This window comes from Prunus avium, chromosome 6, assembly GCF_965620075.1.
Source record: "Prunus avium chromosome 6, drPruAviu1.hap1.1, whole genome shotgun sequence".
Classification (NCBI taxonomy): domain Eukaryota; kingdom Viridiplantae; phylum Streptophyta; class Magnoliopsida; order Rosales; family Rosaceae; genus Prunus; species Prunus avium.
The window spans coordinates 1,214,607-1,230,587 of NC_142289.1; the positions used below are offsets into that span (position 1 = coordinate 1,214,607).

At 37.1% G+C, this 15,981-nt stretch overlaps 2 protein-coding genes and 1 long non-coding RNA gene across 4 annotated transcripts; all 3 read right to left on the reverse strand.

The window, feature by feature from the left end:
* Positions 1 to 718: 718 nt before the first annotated feature.
* Positions 719 to 3,038, reverse strand: LOC110754249 (uncharacterized). Its single transcript, XR_002526265.2, has 3 exons — positions 2,632 to 3,038; positions 2,383 to 2,460; positions 719 to 850 (listed from the first exon to the last, which is right to left on the reverse strand). It is a non-coding gene; the product is annotated as an uncharacterized LOC110754249 (long non-coding RNA).
* Positions 3,039 to 6,988: 3,950 nt separating this feature from the next.
* LOC110754362 (uncharacterized) lies at positions 6,989 to 7,978 on the reverse strand. The gene has a single exon (XM_021955423.2). It carries the CDS (start codon positions 7,755 to 7,757, stop codon positions 7,254 to 7,256), a length of 504 nt encoding a protein of 167 aa, XP_021811115.1. The 5' UTR covers positions 7,758 to 7,978; the 3' UTR covers positions 6,989 to 7,253.
* A 951-nt stretch (positions 7,979 to 8,929) lies between these two features.
* On the reverse strand, positions 8,930 to 15,154 carry FLK (RNA-binding KH domain-containing protein). 2 transcript variants are annotated; one of them, XM_088255036.1, is made up of 7 exons: positions 15,032 to 15,154; positions 12,663 to 13,302; positions 10,853 to 11,105; positions 10,220 to 10,368; positions 9,844 to 10,125; positions 9,543 to 9,737; positions 8,930 to 9,278 (listed from the first exon to the last, which is right to left on the reverse strand). In XM_088255036.1, the coding sequence occupies exons 1-7, from the start codon at positions 15,052 to 15,054 to the stop codon at positions 9,102 to 9,104; spliced, it is 1,719 nt and encodes a 572-aa protein (XP_088111162.1). In that variant the 5' UTR covers positions 15,055 to 15,154; the 3' UTR covers positions 8,930 to 9,101. The 2 variants fall into 2 exon arrangements, with proteins under 2 accessions (XP_088111162.1, XP_021811055.2); XM_021955363.2 differs by lacking the exon at positions 15,032 to 15,154 and adding an exon at positions 13,682 to 13,897.
* Positions 15,155 to 15,981: the final 827 nt, after the last annotated feature.

The window sequence follows — 15,981 nt, forward strand, 5'->3', positions numbered from 1 at the left end:
AGCAGGCCCAATAGCCGACCCAATAAGGTTGAAAAGGCCCAATAGTCGGCCCAATAACGTGTAAACAGGCCCAATAACGTGGAAAAGGCCAAATAGCCGGCCCGATAATGTGGAAACCGGCCCAATAACGTGAGAACAGGCCCAATGTTGTGGAAGCAGCCCAAAGTGCGGCCCAATAAGAGTGGAAAGGCCCAATAGTCGGCCAGATAACGTAGAAGCAGGTCTAATACCGGCCCAATATCGAAAAAGCCCAAAATTCGGCCCAATACTGAGACAATAGGACAAATAATTGGCCCAACAACGTGAACAAGAGCCCAACAGTCGGCTTAATGACGGGAAGAATGGCCCATAAGTTGGCCCAATAATTGAAAACAGACCCAATAACGTGACAACAGGCCTTAAGTCGACCCAATAATTGATACGTCGGCCCAATAAAATCAAATTGTACTCAACTTCGAGGGCCGATTACAAAATGGACCGGACGAGTAAAATGTGCTAGATTCTGACCTGTGGACTTAAACTTTTGGAAAACGCAATATTTCTACGGGCCAAAATTTTGGAAAGCCCAATACTAAGATGGTTTAACTATTTCGAGCTGCAATGTTTTGATGGTTTAAATAAAAAGAAGCGATGCCTACTAGAATTATCAACAAGCCCAACAAATATTTGGGGCTAATTCCAAGCGCCTCTCAAAAGAAAAAGAAAACGACCGAAGCACTAAAATAAAATAATTTATATTATACAGACTTCTTTTTATTCAAATGAGATCAAATTAGTAAAATAATTTATATCTATAAAAACAAAAAGGAAGTTTGAGGCGAAATCCTGCTAGCCACTGGTTTCAGATATCCTGGAAAAAAACAATTAAACAATTAATAAAATAATACTAAGACTAAAAAATTTAGACTAAATTAGATAAGATACGAGGACAAAATTAATAAATTAGGACCATCAGAACTAATAACAATTGGAGACTGAAATAAACCAGAAGGTCAGTGTGGAAAAAAAGAAGTTAAACTGAAGCACAGAACTCAGCAACATACTGAATGTGCAAGTGTACAACATAGCAAACAAACATAAAGTGTCACACTAACAAAAAAAACATCATGAAACTTCTTGCATGTCTCTAGAAGAAACATCAATCCTTAAAAAAAATTACCTAACAAAATAAAAAGCTAACAGTAACAGACACCAGCTCGCATTTCAGAAAAAAATAATGTCTTCAAAAAGTGGACAAACTCTTGGGAAGAACAGTTAAAATGCCACAAGTGGGAATCATAGGAAGAACACTTCGTTTCAGACCAAAAATACAAAAGGAAGAACAGTTCGTTATGTCAATAACAAAAAAGGAACATAGAAGAGGTTCTTTTGTTTAAAATGCAAGATATTGCAACTCATAAGAAGAACGTTCGGTGTGGGATAACCAGTGAAAGTTAATGATCACAAACCAAAATATGCATACTGAAGAAACATTTTAAAATTCCCTATTACATTTGTATATCATAACTTTATTTTAAACAACATTTTACTACCAAAAAGAAGATCCTGCTAATACACGGAAACAAATTTAAAACAGAAATTATATATGATATATATCTACCAGCTTTTACACAGAAATTATATATGATACTGAGAGAGAGAGAGAGAGAGAGCTGCAACACTTCCTAAAATTATAACTTCCAATCTGTCTTCAGTATATATGGGCAGATAAATTTTAGTTGTATGAAATTTACTGCTTCCAATTTTATTTCCATGTATAAACATTGCTTGGGTATATAGATGCAAAAGAAAATACTGAGAACTTCTGAGACTCCTCTCCTTTCTCATCCTAACTTGAAAAGTTGAGACTGATATTGCCTAGAACAGTGCAACAAAATCCGAATAATGCACTAAACCATTTATGATTTTTCAAGTTCTAATGTATTTCACGTGATGTTACATTGAAAGTTAGAGAAACCCCATCATCTGATGTTCTCTTTTTGTTGGAACACCAAGTGGTGGAATAGTCTAGTTATGGACGGTTATTAGACCATCAGATTTTGCTACAAATGATTACTTTTAAATTCACCACACAACCGTGTATCACTGATGTATACAATGTTTCCGATTCTATATGTAAGATACCATTCCCACTCCCTCGTATCATGCCTCTAGCTGATACATCATTCAACAAAAATATGCTATTTCAAAGCGCTCCCATTCTATCATTCAATTCAAGTGTGCCAATTTTGTTTTTGTCAGATATATGGTTCAAGTTTTCATCAATACCATGCTATTTGCCCCTGAAAACTTATTTTTGTTCATTTTGTATCCGTTTTAAACAAAAAATGATATTTAAAAAAAGAAAAACATCTACATGCTTGAATGAGCAGGGAGTAAAACCTTAACGATATATGGAAGACCCGCTGTCTGTGCCTCTATCAATCGACATCGCACCTTGAGCAAGCTGCCATGGAGTACCTGGAATGGAAGCAAACAGACCACGCATTAATGCATTGAATTAGAGACTGATGTACTAAGTCCTCAGCCCTATCGCTCCATCAAACCAAAATCAATTATCTCGGTAAGCCATAAACCTAAGTAAACCCTAAATTTCAAAATCAACTTTGACGGGTCCTGGAACCCCCATACCTAGCCCCATCAGATCTCTGGTGTCGGTGTTAATTGCTGCACGATTTCAACTGTAAGCTCTTGAACGGATCCGATCGTGGATCCATGGCGGCCATCGAGGCGTTAAACCTCGCAAAAGAAGAATCGCATTGGTCGAGCTTCGCTTGTTTTGCTTGATTGAGATCCGCATGTCTCGTCGTCTCTCTCTTTCTTCACGCTCATGTCTCTGATCTCCAACGAAGGCTCCGATTACAGAGCCAATGACATTGTGCGGCCGCAGGAGCCTTTCTTCTCCGACATATCTGCGAAAATGAGTGATGAGACACACTCAAAGAAGGTCAGGAAACCCTAACCTTCTCTGTGTGTATCATTTCTCATTTTCGCAGATCTGCGATGTCGTTTTGGTTTGCTTAATTGCCTCTTCTTGACCCTGGACTCGGCCGCGTGTCCTGGGTTTCAACTCGCATTGGGCCGTCCTCTTATAATAGTCCAACAACAAATTAGTCATAGCCTTTGTTGCGACATGTCGTATAAAGTTACCTATGACTCCCACAAGTGATCTCAAACAACGAAAAAAAAGAAGAAGAAACCGAAACCAAGGCCAAGCCAAACATTTGTGGGTTGCATAAATACAAATAATTTTTGTCGCAACATTAATTCATAGTAATCTTTTTTTAACTTATCTATGCATCTTTAATTCATTAGGCATGTGATTTTTCTTGAATGAACATTCTGACTCTAACTAATTCCAATTAAAGTTTAAACACACTCCATTTATCACCTACGTTAATGCTTTTCATTCTCTAATGGTTGCCTACTTTGATAAGAGTTTTTTGCAATTTATATGCATCTTGATTCTCAAGGTAGGTCTACATTGATGGGTAATTCCGAAAAGGACAACCCACTCTATTGTGATTAATAAATCTTCACCATAAAACACGTGTCGTAATAGGAATAATTTGTTTTCTAAAATACCATTTCAAAATCATCTCTAGAAAATTCTTCATGTTGATGTTAATTGTTACCAAAACGGTTGATTTGTTCGGTATAAATTGAATCTGCCTCTGATCCATCCATAGGTCTTCATGGATCAACAGGTATTACGGCAATCATCATGAGGTTCATTGGCCCATCATCCACCAAGTTTATGCATACCTCGTTTGCTGAGTAATTAGCGTAGGGTTATAATAGCTTATTCCTCTGAATTGAAGACTTGGGGTTTTTTGAATTTTTGTTTAAACGAGTTAGTAACAGTTAGTATACGATGAGATTGGAATTCTGATCGATCAAAGGGTTTTTTAATGAAAGGTTTTTTGTAGGTTCTTGTGGCAAAATCTTCTACGACTACTTTGATAGCCATTCTCATTCATTTAAGGTTAACAGTGAATTAAAAGAGGGGAAATTCAGAGAGTGAATTTATTAATCTCCACTTATCCTAATGAACACAAACAAAACAATACTTCCGAATTGAAGTTTGAAAAATAAGAGCAGAGCCTTATAACAACACAACTGAGCTCAATAAATTATTTTAATTTCACAACAACAACAACAACCATTTCATCAATTCCAACAGTGACAAACCAAATTGACATACACAATAAAATTATTGCGGGAATAATCGATACCAGGATTCTTCAACATCTTTTACTGAAGTTGGAGGCTACCCGGTTTTTCCTTTCAAACTCTTTCTGCTTCCATTGCTACTGGTCGTCTTTTTTATCTTACTCCTGACACGTTTGATATAATCTGAAAATGTGTCCTTGGCAGCCTCCTCATTCTTTGTATCATGCACACTATTTGCTTTGGAGTTGGAGGAACCGCCAAGATTCGTCATAGAATGTCTGATCTTCTTCTTTGCGCGGTGAATGTAGTCAGAAAATCGGTCGTTGGTCTCGAGCTCTGATGATGGCTTGGAAACATGATGATCATTAGCTTTCTGAGCTTTGTGATCATGGGTTGTTAGTGAAGGTTTGGACATGCGGTGATGAGGATCATTTGTTTGACCAGTAGAGCAGCATAATGCACTGCAAATTTTCCCACACCCTGACATGGAGTTTGAACGAGTAGGATAGGAAGAAAAATGGGGGGCTTTGTTGTGTATGGCCCAACAGAAGAGAGCAAAGTAGAGATATGAAATAACAAAGCTTTGGGGTAAATCACATCTTTATAAGGGAGCTGCAAACATTTGAAAAGAAAAGAAATAGAGTTTCAATTTTCTTTTGGGTTAAATTCAGTGTTGGATGAAAGAAACTAGAGAGAAACATGTGGCTAATATTCTTTATAAAGTAGACTTTTTTCATATTTTCCAACTGATATGATGTTTGGGATCATATTCTCACTCAATGTGTCCTGATCTTCTTCACAAAATAGAATCTCGCAAGCACACTTCATGTAGCACAATCGACTTGACGAGACTGGGATGCTCTCCAGCAGTTTTACACAACATGACAGGTCAGTTTCTTGGGGAGAAAGACTAGATGACTTCAAGAAAGCATCAAGGCTATCTTCCGGTGGTTTATTAATATTTAGAGGCAGGAATCTGCTTAGTATTCATGTTGCTACCCGCACGAAAACGTGATTTCCACTCATCATAAATAATTTGAAGTTTGAAAGAATCATTACTTTCTGGTGGCAAACCATTCTAAGAGAACCTTAAACTTGCTTTTAGCCAATAAGGATTCACTTTCGTCCCAGAAGTCAAGATGCTTCTTTGGTAACCTAATACCAATTTACTTACTCACAAAGATCCTTTAATTAATAGCTAAGGCTGAATTCTGTAGCCATAAACTAATACTGTTTGTTAACCTTGAATATTAGGCTAAAGGTGTCAGATGGCATCAGGACTAGGTTAACTGAGGGCAGATAAACCATAGCCTTGAATTGTTTAGTACAACTAAAAAAATAATTGAGGCATAATTAACACAAGTAAGGAACCATATTATTTAGAAGGAGAACAGAAATTACAAAAAATAATACAGCTTAAGCATTCAAACAAAACAAGCAATACAATCTCTGGAATCACCAACACAACCCTTATTAAGTAATTCATCAAGACTTTAAGCAGAAGCTGCATAGTCATTGCGGGCGGTCACTGTCATTGTAGGTCAAGATCCTCTAAGCAAACAGTTGAGCTCCCATGTTTAGTCCTTCCTTACTCTCGTTTGAAGGAGATAAGCTTTCTGCTTCCAATACTTGATGTCTTCCTGATCCTCATCTTTGCACGATTAATGTAATCTGAAAATGTATCTTTGCCGTTATCTTCTTTCTTTGTATCATATTCATCATCTCTAGATCTGGAGGCAGTCTTTCCCATGCTAACATTTGACATAGCTCTGATCCTGATTTTTGCTCGACTAATGTAGTCAGAAAATGCATCATTGTAACCCAAACTTGCTGTCCTAATTGATTTTGTAAGTTGTGCCTCTAGTTTGGGATTTTGCTTCTCAACTTTTGAATTAGCCTTGACATGAATTGGCTCGGCAAGAACCCTTGTTGGTGGAGGCATCTCTGCCTTAACCTTGCTTTTCTCCTGCGCTGAAACATGAGTTGGTGCCAGTTTACAAACCGGGCAGGTAACGCTGAAGATTTTCTTGCAGAAACACTTGGAGTTTGAGCTATGCTGACTCTTTCCCATTGATATGAAAAAAATTGAAATGAGCAAGCTTGTTCTAAGTTTCGGAGATGAAGTATGGAAAAAGAGGACGAGACCTTGAACCTTTTTGTAAGATGGGGTAATTGAGAATCTTGAGAGCATGTCCTTGTGCTGGTTGCTTGAAAACTGAAAACATATGCAGAAATGAAGAGAGAGTTTTGCCTAAAATAGTAAATGCAGAAGCTTATGATTATTTTATTTTATTTCAAATGAAGTGCTGCATGGGATCATATTCTCAGTTTCTCTTCGCCTAATTTGTTAATAGAGTGGAACCCAACAAGCACACCCCAACATTCTCTAGGTATTATTATACAGAACATGATAGCTTTGGTCCAGAAAGAAACAAAACTAGAATAATAGTTAATATCATTGTGATTTTTTATTTTGTTTTAATGTTATGATCATATGTAGATGTTTTATTTTACTGGATAATAAATAAGCAATAATTGCTGGTCCGCTTAAAGTGTTATTTCCCTTGTGTGATTGCATGGAGAAATATCAGATGAGCTTCAAACAGACAGTGAAATCACACTGTTAGGAAGTCTCAACTTCAGTCAAATAATGCACTCACATTTTTCCTGAATCACATGATATGCATGTTAGACTACTCGAATGGGTAGTAAATCGATTGGATGTTCTTCAATCTAACATCATCATCAGAAGTTCGTGACGCTCAGTTTGCTCCAAAAGAGCAGATATATAATAGCACATGAGGTCAAGAACCACTTGAAGAACAAACGATTTAATATAATTGACTCAAGAAGAACATACAGGAAAATCCAATAACATCACAAAACCTGTATAGCATATGCTACCAGGGCAGAAATATGAGAGAGAGAGAGAGAGAGAGAGAGAGAGAGAGAGAGAGCAATTAATGAACATGCTGGCCTCGATTAGCTTATCCTGCAAAAGAACAGAGAGATCATTTACTGGCAATCACCACCATGCCATTATTCATCAAGACCTCGTATAGTTGTAGACTTGGAGTCTTCTACTTCTTAAAGGAGATATTCCTTCTGCTTCCAATGCTAGATGTCTTTCTAATCTTAAACTTAGCGCGATTAACAAAATCCGTAAACATATCTTTTTCATTATCGTCTTGCTTTGTTTCATAAACATCACCTGCTCTGGAAGCAACCTTCTCGATGCCAACATTAGAGGACATAGCTCTAATCTTAAATTTTGTGCGATTAATGTACTCAGAGAATGCATCATTGTTGGCCATGCTCATCTCTGCCTTTGGCATTTGTGGCATTCCAGTTGGCGCAGGTTCAGCTCCAGACACATTGGTTAGTTTGATCTGGACACTGTTAGAATAGCCAGTATGATCATGGGTTGGCACTGGCAGTGAAGTGTTTGGGGCAGCAGAGGTAGGAGTTGGCTCTAGTTTGTGGTGTCCGTGACCGTGATGATTTGTTTGAAAATTTAGGCAGAGAGAACTGAAGATCTTCTCACACATACCCTTGGAGTTTGAGCCATCTTCACTATTTTCCATTGATATGTGTGAGAACTTTGGAAGGGAGCAAAGTTCTGAAAATATGAAAGTGATAGAATTAGGAGACAGTTAACTTGTGTTGTGAGGGATGGAGAGGTCACTGTTTATAGTCTGCATAAATGGAAATGAAGGAGAACTTAAAACAATATAAAACGAACTGGAGGGAGAAGTTTCTAATTTTCTCTAAATGATGCAATGTTTGGAAAATATTCGCACGTTTTCAGCTTAGAATTTTCTTCGGTTTGAAAATTAAATCCTTACAAATACACCTAATACAGACAGCACTAGAAATTCAAAGGGTTATGTTCTCTCCAGCTATTTTACATGACATGAAGCTTAATTCAAAGCGTAAAGCAATGAAAAGTTTAGGCAGAAGACAAACAGAATCAGGTTGAATAATAATCCACTGCTTTTAGAGTTACAAGTCTAAAAAGAATCGTCATGGGGTTTCTGTCTGGTGCGAAACCACCAACCTCTCTCTATTTATCCACTAAATTCTGTGATCTACAACACAAGGAAAATTGTGAAAGGAAAACAGACATTCCAACTTTATTCTACTGCCTGGCCCAAAAAAGGAAAAAATAAAACTTGATTTTACTTGAAAGCATTTCCTTAATAAAACAGATGCTTCCCAAGTTACCTAATGCCAGAATTATAATGTCCTTGGGAAAATTCATAGTAGCAGCACGGGATGCCTTTTTATAACTTTTCCCATGATCGATTCTTCTCATCTCTGTCAACCTAATGCATGGTGACCCATAGTTTCCTATCACTTACTTTTTTTCGACCAGGTAGAGAGGATTCAAACTCGTGACATCTTCCAACATTGAAATGAGAAATACCATAAGACTAAAAACGAGTTTGTCATAATTTCCAATCACTAAATATTCTCATCATTATTTCCATTGATTTTTGTCAACCTACTTACTGTTGTCCGATTCCTTTTAAGTTTTTCGAACTTCCCAACTGGAAAGACAGGAAACAAACTCAGAAACTAATCAGCGAAGCCTAAAAGTGCATTAACAATAAAACTACCAAAGGACCCATGTAAAAATTATTTTTTAAATATTTTTAATGTCACATCACGACTCTGAAAACATTTATCCAGTTTTGGTATGCAGCGTATGCTACAAAATGCATCAGCAGGAAAAGGGCAATTATTAAGAACAAGATTAGGCTAATGAACACGATAAATCTGACATTTTACTAGTTCAAAAACGAAGTTTGAAAAGTTAAAGCACAGTATCGATACAACTGCCCTAAAGAAACTACTCTCTGATTGACCGAGTCACAACAATAAACGATTTTAGTCTCTCTTTGACAAAACCAAATTGAGGTTCCTATCTAGTACCCATAATGTGAGCCATAGACTGAGCCATAGCCACCAGTATGTCCTGCATGTCCTTGATTGGATGGGGGAGATGAATATACTGAACCATGAGCTGCATAGGAATTATAACCTTGATCCACAGAGCCAGCAGTTTGTGTCGGCTGCGGTGCTCCAGCATCAGCCATGAAATTCTACAAACAAAAACACAAAGCACTGTCAAGTCTCTGCACTATCAAACTGAACAAAAACTTTTAGGCTAGTATATATTATATCAACACTAACAATAGCAGAAGCTTTCCAACAGAGCTAATGCACTAAATGATAATACAACAGAATACCCAACAAACCACCTTGAGTTTGTTTGCCCATAATCCTATTATTAACTCACAAAAATCTAATAAGCTAGAAAGCATGATTAAGATAAAAGAATCAAATGCCAGGAGAAGGTGCATTGCCTGTATCAGTTGTTGAGCTGCTTGGACTTGGGAAGCACTTCCACTGATTTCAACAGTCATCTCTCCAGGAACACCCCTAGTTTCTTGTATTGTAACAGTTGCCCCACTAGCTCGTCGAATATAGCTTATACTTGCACCAGCTGTGCCAATAACAGCATCAGCATATGACAGCGGAATTTGCATTTGCTGTGTGATCTGCAAAAACAAGAAAACTCATCATCATTCACATATTTGGACTACTAGAAAGAACTAGTAATCATCAGTTTAATGTTTGATAAATTAAAACAAACACAAGTATAACCTGCGTGACCATTGAAGGTGCTGATTGAGCATTTGATGACTGGTGGACACCCATTGGAGCTTCTCTTCCATAGGCTGATATACCATGATGAGGCTGTTTCTCAATAGGTGGGGGCATGTCAGCTTGTGGATAGTAATTGTCATGCTGCCGAGGAGGTGGCATGTACTGGGGATTAGGAGGCCCAAATCCAGGACCCCCACCAGCATTGTGGGGAAGACCTTGGGGTGGACCCCATTGTTGATGAGGGGGCGCATGTTCCATCTGAGGATTTGCCATTTGCATCTGACACAAAATATTGATCATCACGTGTTTCATTCAAGACAAATGTTGAGAGTTGGTTTGAATTATTGCAATTGAGAGAAAAAGGCAGACTTACATGCATTTCAAATATTGGAATTATACTGCGGTCAACTAAAAACTTCCTAAGATGAGATGCAATCAGTTCAATTGCTTTGTGCACACCAACTGCATCACCCACTACTTCAACAACTCTGTCATCTTGAAGAGCAAAAATCGGCAGGTCTTCTGCAGTAAATCATTCAACAAACAGTCAGGCAATCAAACCGAGGTAACTAAACATGCACAAAACAATACGTCCAGCCAAAGATAGGAATGCAAGACTAAAAGAAGGTAAACATTTAAACAAAAAGAAAACACTTCCAACTTTCAGTGTATGTAAACTATGTATCATACAATAGGTAGTATCCCATAAATACAACAATGAATGCTGCCACGCAAATGCTCAATAGCTAATATTGGTGCTCCAAAACTTAAATACAGCTACTAAATATCTAATCTCATGTCCATAACCTCGTTTATTTGATTATACTGAAGAGACACAAAACCTTGCATGTTATAACATTGGAAACCATATCTAACAAGACACGCAATTATGTAATCTAATGATGAATTCTGCAGAACTCACAATAAGATGCTCTTTTATCTGTATGTCTACAAGCATTTTGGAAAACTGGAAAATATAAGAGACTCAAAATACAAGGAAGATGACCTGCTCCAAGAACTCTAACTATGCAGTTAGATGATTCTTGAATAGATTTAACAGTTCCTCCCTGTTTTCCAATCAAACTTCCTGCCTGTGAAGCTGCCACCAGCAGCCTTGTGGAGACTTTGCCACCCATGCCCGGTGGAGCATGAGAAGAATCACCATCCAAACCATCAATAATCCGCTTGTGAACCCTCAAAAGGCCATCCATTGCAGGAGGAAAAGAAGAATCAGGCTCCTCCTTAGCAGAAACCATTACCTAATCAAAGCAATAAAAAGAACCATCAGCATATAATAAACACTGGCCTTTGAAAACTGAACTTGACAAAACAAGAACCACACAGCATTCAGCCACATCATAAACCAAAAGGTCACCGCAAACATATCTATTAAGCATCTTACAACCAAATATAAAATGACCATATCTGTTTCATAATCCTAATAGACCACAGTATCATGGCCTACAAGAGATAAGTTTTTACGTGTTACTTATTCACCGATATTGACAATCGATCGTGGTTAGTTACATTGCTTATCTAGTTTCAACATATGTAGGACAGTTTATAAGACACTTAAGATTTAACATTATTCTTCAGTATCACGTTATTGAGGATTATTGGTTTCTTTTATGGTGTAAACCATCTGCGGGAAGACATCAATCATCCAGGTTCTGAAGTTACCAGAGATAATGCAGAGCTTCATGGTACAATTGTTCGAATAGTGTATGTGTTTATTCAGATAAACTTGTCAGCACATTGTAATGCTCAATGCTGATCCCTGCAATCTGGACCTTTGGTTCTTCAAGTTTGGGATCTTATGATTGACTCGTTGCCTTAAAATTTGCACGAAAAAACCTGCACACATTCATTGTTGTTATTACAATAAATGGAACTGCATTAATATTTTGGGGATTCTTTTGATGTTGATTCTTTTATCTCTTCTTTTGGTTAAACATTTGTAGAAAAAGAATTCTAGAGTTCAATATTTAGGAGTGGCGACTCACATTTGTTATTAATTGCCTTCACTGTTTTCATAGTTCTCATGGATTTTCAGACTCTTCAAAATAGTAGTGCTAGTTATTAATGAAAGCTTATAAAGTGAATTGTTTTCATTTGGGTGAAAGTTTCTTGCCTAAAAGATCTACACTTAGTACACAATTTAACTATAAAAATATCACAACTGAGGGATATGAACAAATGCACTAGAACTTTTAGAGAAACAGATATTATATTTCTAGTCACACCAATCAAGAATCTCCAACATCAGATGGAAAATTCTTTAAATGTGTTTGTTGACATAACATATGTGTTATGCCTCATACCTTTGTTGCACATTTTCTAAGACAGACAGTTATTGTATATTTTTACTATCAACCAATAGCATTAGTCTAACATTTTTAACCTGTAACTTTTCTAAAGAAATGACAGTCAAAATCCAAAAACTTCATCTTTTTCTTTCCCCAGGTCGTTTGAACAATGGTACATCTGTTTATACACCTTATGTTGCTTATTCACCATAAGACTGTGCACAAGTATCTCTGTAATAGTCACTTAGAAGTCAATCGTAGTATGATAAGCAATAAGAAATCTCAACAACAATCAAACATTTATTTTCCTCAAGGAAGCTGCCTTCACAGGAAATTAGCACAGTAATTAAACCATAGGAACTATAAATGCCCAAATATATTCCAATGTAAAAGCATAATATACCAAGTGACCAAAAGCAGATACATATTATAATTCATTCAAGGTGGAGACAAGAAGTAACAAGTTTTGCACTACTAAATCCCATTTGAACATGTTCACTAGAAACTTACAGCTCTTTCAGTTGTTCCTGGAGGACCGTCAAGAATTTTGATCCGAGCTCTCGTCTCCTCAACTATTTTCTTAATGAACTCCCCTTTGCGTCCAATTATACTGCCAACCTTCTGGGCAGGAACCAGCATCCGAAACACGCTCTCACCAGGCCATCCAGGCCACTTTTTCTCGCCTCCACCAACCACAGCATCCTCATGATGCTCTTGGTTGTGTTCAGGCACTTGCAACTCCTCCTCTTGCACTTCTACTTCTTCCTGTGCCTGAAACTGGGCCAGTGCCTGTTCTTGTTCCTCCGCCTGTAACTGGGCCAGTGCCTGCTCTTGTTCCTGCGCCTGTAACTGGGCCAGTGCCTGCTCTTGTTCCTGCGCCTGAAATTGGGCTAGCACATGTTCTTGTTCTTGTTCCTGTGCCTGTAACTGTGCCAGTGCATGTTCTTGTTCCTGTGCCAGTGAAACAGCACGTTCTTGTTCCTGAGCCAATGCTTCAGCGTCTGCCTCCTCCTCTGCCAGTGCCAGTGCCTGTTCTGGTTCCTGTGGCTGTGCGTCCTCAGTCTCAGCCTCAAGTTCAGTCACATTCTCAGGTACTTCCTCTCCATCATGTTCACCAAAGAGTTTATCAACTTCAGCCATAAATAGTTTTCTGATAAAAGGGAGAAAGAATCTTCAAGAAAAAAATATGAAACAACCTAAATAGAGAAGGAGCTGACAGCAAAAAGAGAATGGAGAAAAACAGTAAAATTGAAAAACTGGTGACAGAACCATAGATTAGTGAAAGTATCTCTCACAATATAATAGCCAGCACGTCATGATTAATAAAAATACGAAGAACAAGAACATTCTGTCAATAAAAAAAAACAGCCCTAGAATCCCAAAACAAAATAATAATAAAAACCCCAATAACGGACCAACGTGAACGATTGATATACAGAAACATATGAAGAAAATACGACACTAAAACCGTAGAAAATTGCAAAAAATAAATAAAAAGAAATACACACAAAAAGTATAAGCATATTTACATGGGTAACGAGGAGAAATGATAGTAGCAGCACGAAACCAAATAATCTGGAACTGAAGGGTCGAATTGTCGAAGGGGGAAGAGGAGAGCAGGATTAGGGTTTCGAAGGGGTTTACAGGGAGAGAATGATTCAGACGAAAAAAAGAAAGAGAGGGAGAGAGTGAATTATCTTGATTTGAGAAATTGAGAGAGAGAGCGTTGGCGGAAGGTAAGTAAGTAAAGGCCCAAGGGTTGTTGTCTGTAGTTCTTTTGTATACCCCACGAATTTGCTAAGTATACCCATCTCTTGTTCTTTTTTTCCTTTCTTTATCGTTAGCCTCTCTGCACGCGCTTTCGCGTCCACGAGATGCTTTATTTTCTTTAAATAAATTAAATTAAATTTATTATAGAATTAAAAAAATAATTGGTAATTGTGTTCCATAAAAATATGATTTATTATCTGAATTTTCTTTTAATTTAAATTTTTTTAAATATGAAAAAATGTGAATTCATTTAATTAATCATTTCAATTCTTAATATATGTATTAACCAAGGATATATCATTACTCAATACTATACTCATCTCTTTTTCCTTCTTAGTATATTTTTTGTTGTTGAAAGAATTCTTAGATATATCGTTAACTAAAATTACAAATAGAACATTGGATGTGGATTTGATTTGAAATCGAGCATGATGTGTTATTGATGAAATACAAGATTTTCTGTTGATGAATAAAAAACAGTCAGATGCTTCCAATTATCAGCAAACACAAGGAAAGGGGTACTAGTATCTGAGTGTTTGAAACATAATTGAAACTGAAATGCTCAAATATGCAAAATCTGGAGAGTATGACGAAATGCAAAACAAGTCAAAGTTACAAGCAAGCAAGCACCGACTTGTTCTTGCAGAATCCGATGATATGCTCACCACATGACTAACATCACATGGATATATCGAAATCTATATAATGGCTGGCAAACGCAGCTTCCATCATAAACCTCATTAGATATAATGGCAACTGCAGATCTGCTTGTTCTCAATCTCAATAAAGAAGCAACACATTAAAAGTAATGCATCTGAAATGTCATCCACTGCAATCACTAAAGAACACACTGGAATTTTCCATAGATGACATGCAATCACAACATTCAAACAAAATTATCCACCCAACACTTGGACAATATAATACAAAGAGACCTATTATTTTGTTCTCTAACCAGATCTACTATCCTTTTGGACACCACAAAAAAGAGAACAAGATCAAATTAGATCAAGCCCAAAAAAACATGGAAATTTGATGCAAAACAAACTCTCAATTCAAGAAGGTTGACAATGGCCATATGGCTACCAAAGATCAAGATTTAACCATACCTAAGGCGATCATCCGAAGACATTGTGGAACAGACGAATATATAATAGCGATAGAAGGAGAAGGTGTTGATAAACCCTTGGGAACCGTCAATGGTGGCCAAGCAGTTTCCAAAGAGAAAATCTAGTCAATTCCTACTCAGAACCACAACATGCAAATTTCATATGAAAGAATGCATGATATAAAATACTAAATTATCTAGAATTTACCCATTTTAGATGTTTTTACATATTTGACCATAGAAAACGACATTCGAAAATTTATGAGTGCGTTTCTGGAAGACTCGCTGTGCCTTATCCGAGTACATAACGTACCAAAACGTTTGTTTACACTTCAATCAAGAGAGTTCTGGGAGCAGGCAGCACCCGGTTTTAAGGCTGAACCAAATAGGTACAAGCCCTCCAGCAAATAAGTACAATGCTGAGTTTTGTCTAAACTCAGCACACATGTAATGTGCATGTGTGTTCTGCAGTTTTGCGTCATCAACATAACTGAAATCAGTACAAACATTCAAAGTAATAACCGATATGCTCGACACAAACTATAAAAAAAAGAAATAAACGATATGGAATATGAAGATCAAAATTAATTTATAGCCTATTTATGCAAAGATCAGAATGCAGGATATCATAAAAGGTCTGATACTTATTAGTCTGCAATTCAAGAAATCTTCTTAGACCTTGCCTGAGTCCCTTACTTCATCCATCATATCATAGTGATAGTAAACTACAATCTATGATGAGATCTTTCTACATCCTTGAAACTTAAGTAGAGGGAAAAACTGCTTTGGCATTTACTGAAAGCAATAGTAACTGTCAAAGCCATCATCATATGCTTTTCAGTTACCTTTGTAATTCTGTGAAATCTCAGACCGAGAAAAGTTAGAACGATCAGATCATAAGAGCATGACTCTCATAAGCAACAACCTACTGTTCATAATTCACATAGACGC

What these genes read in the sequence shown, in the direction of transcription:
- LOC110754362 (XM_021955423.2), bottom strand. Translation starts at nt 7,757, where the DNA reads ATGGAAAATAGTGAAGATGGCTCAAACTCCAAGGGTATGTGTGAGAAG.
- FLK (XM_088255036.1), bottom strand. Translation starts at nt 15,054, where the DNA reads ATGTCTTCGGATGATCGCCTTAG. An exon ending in TCTTCGGATGATCGCCTTAG is followed by an intron (nt 13,303 to 15,031) that starts GTATGGTTAAAT and finishes CCCTTTTATCAG; the next exon opens with AAAACTATTTATGGCTGAAG. An exon ending in CAGCTCAACAACTGATACAG is followed by an intron (nt 9,279 to 9,542) that starts GCAATGCACCTT and finishes TTTTGTTTGTAG; the next exon opens with AATTTCATGGCTGATGCTGG.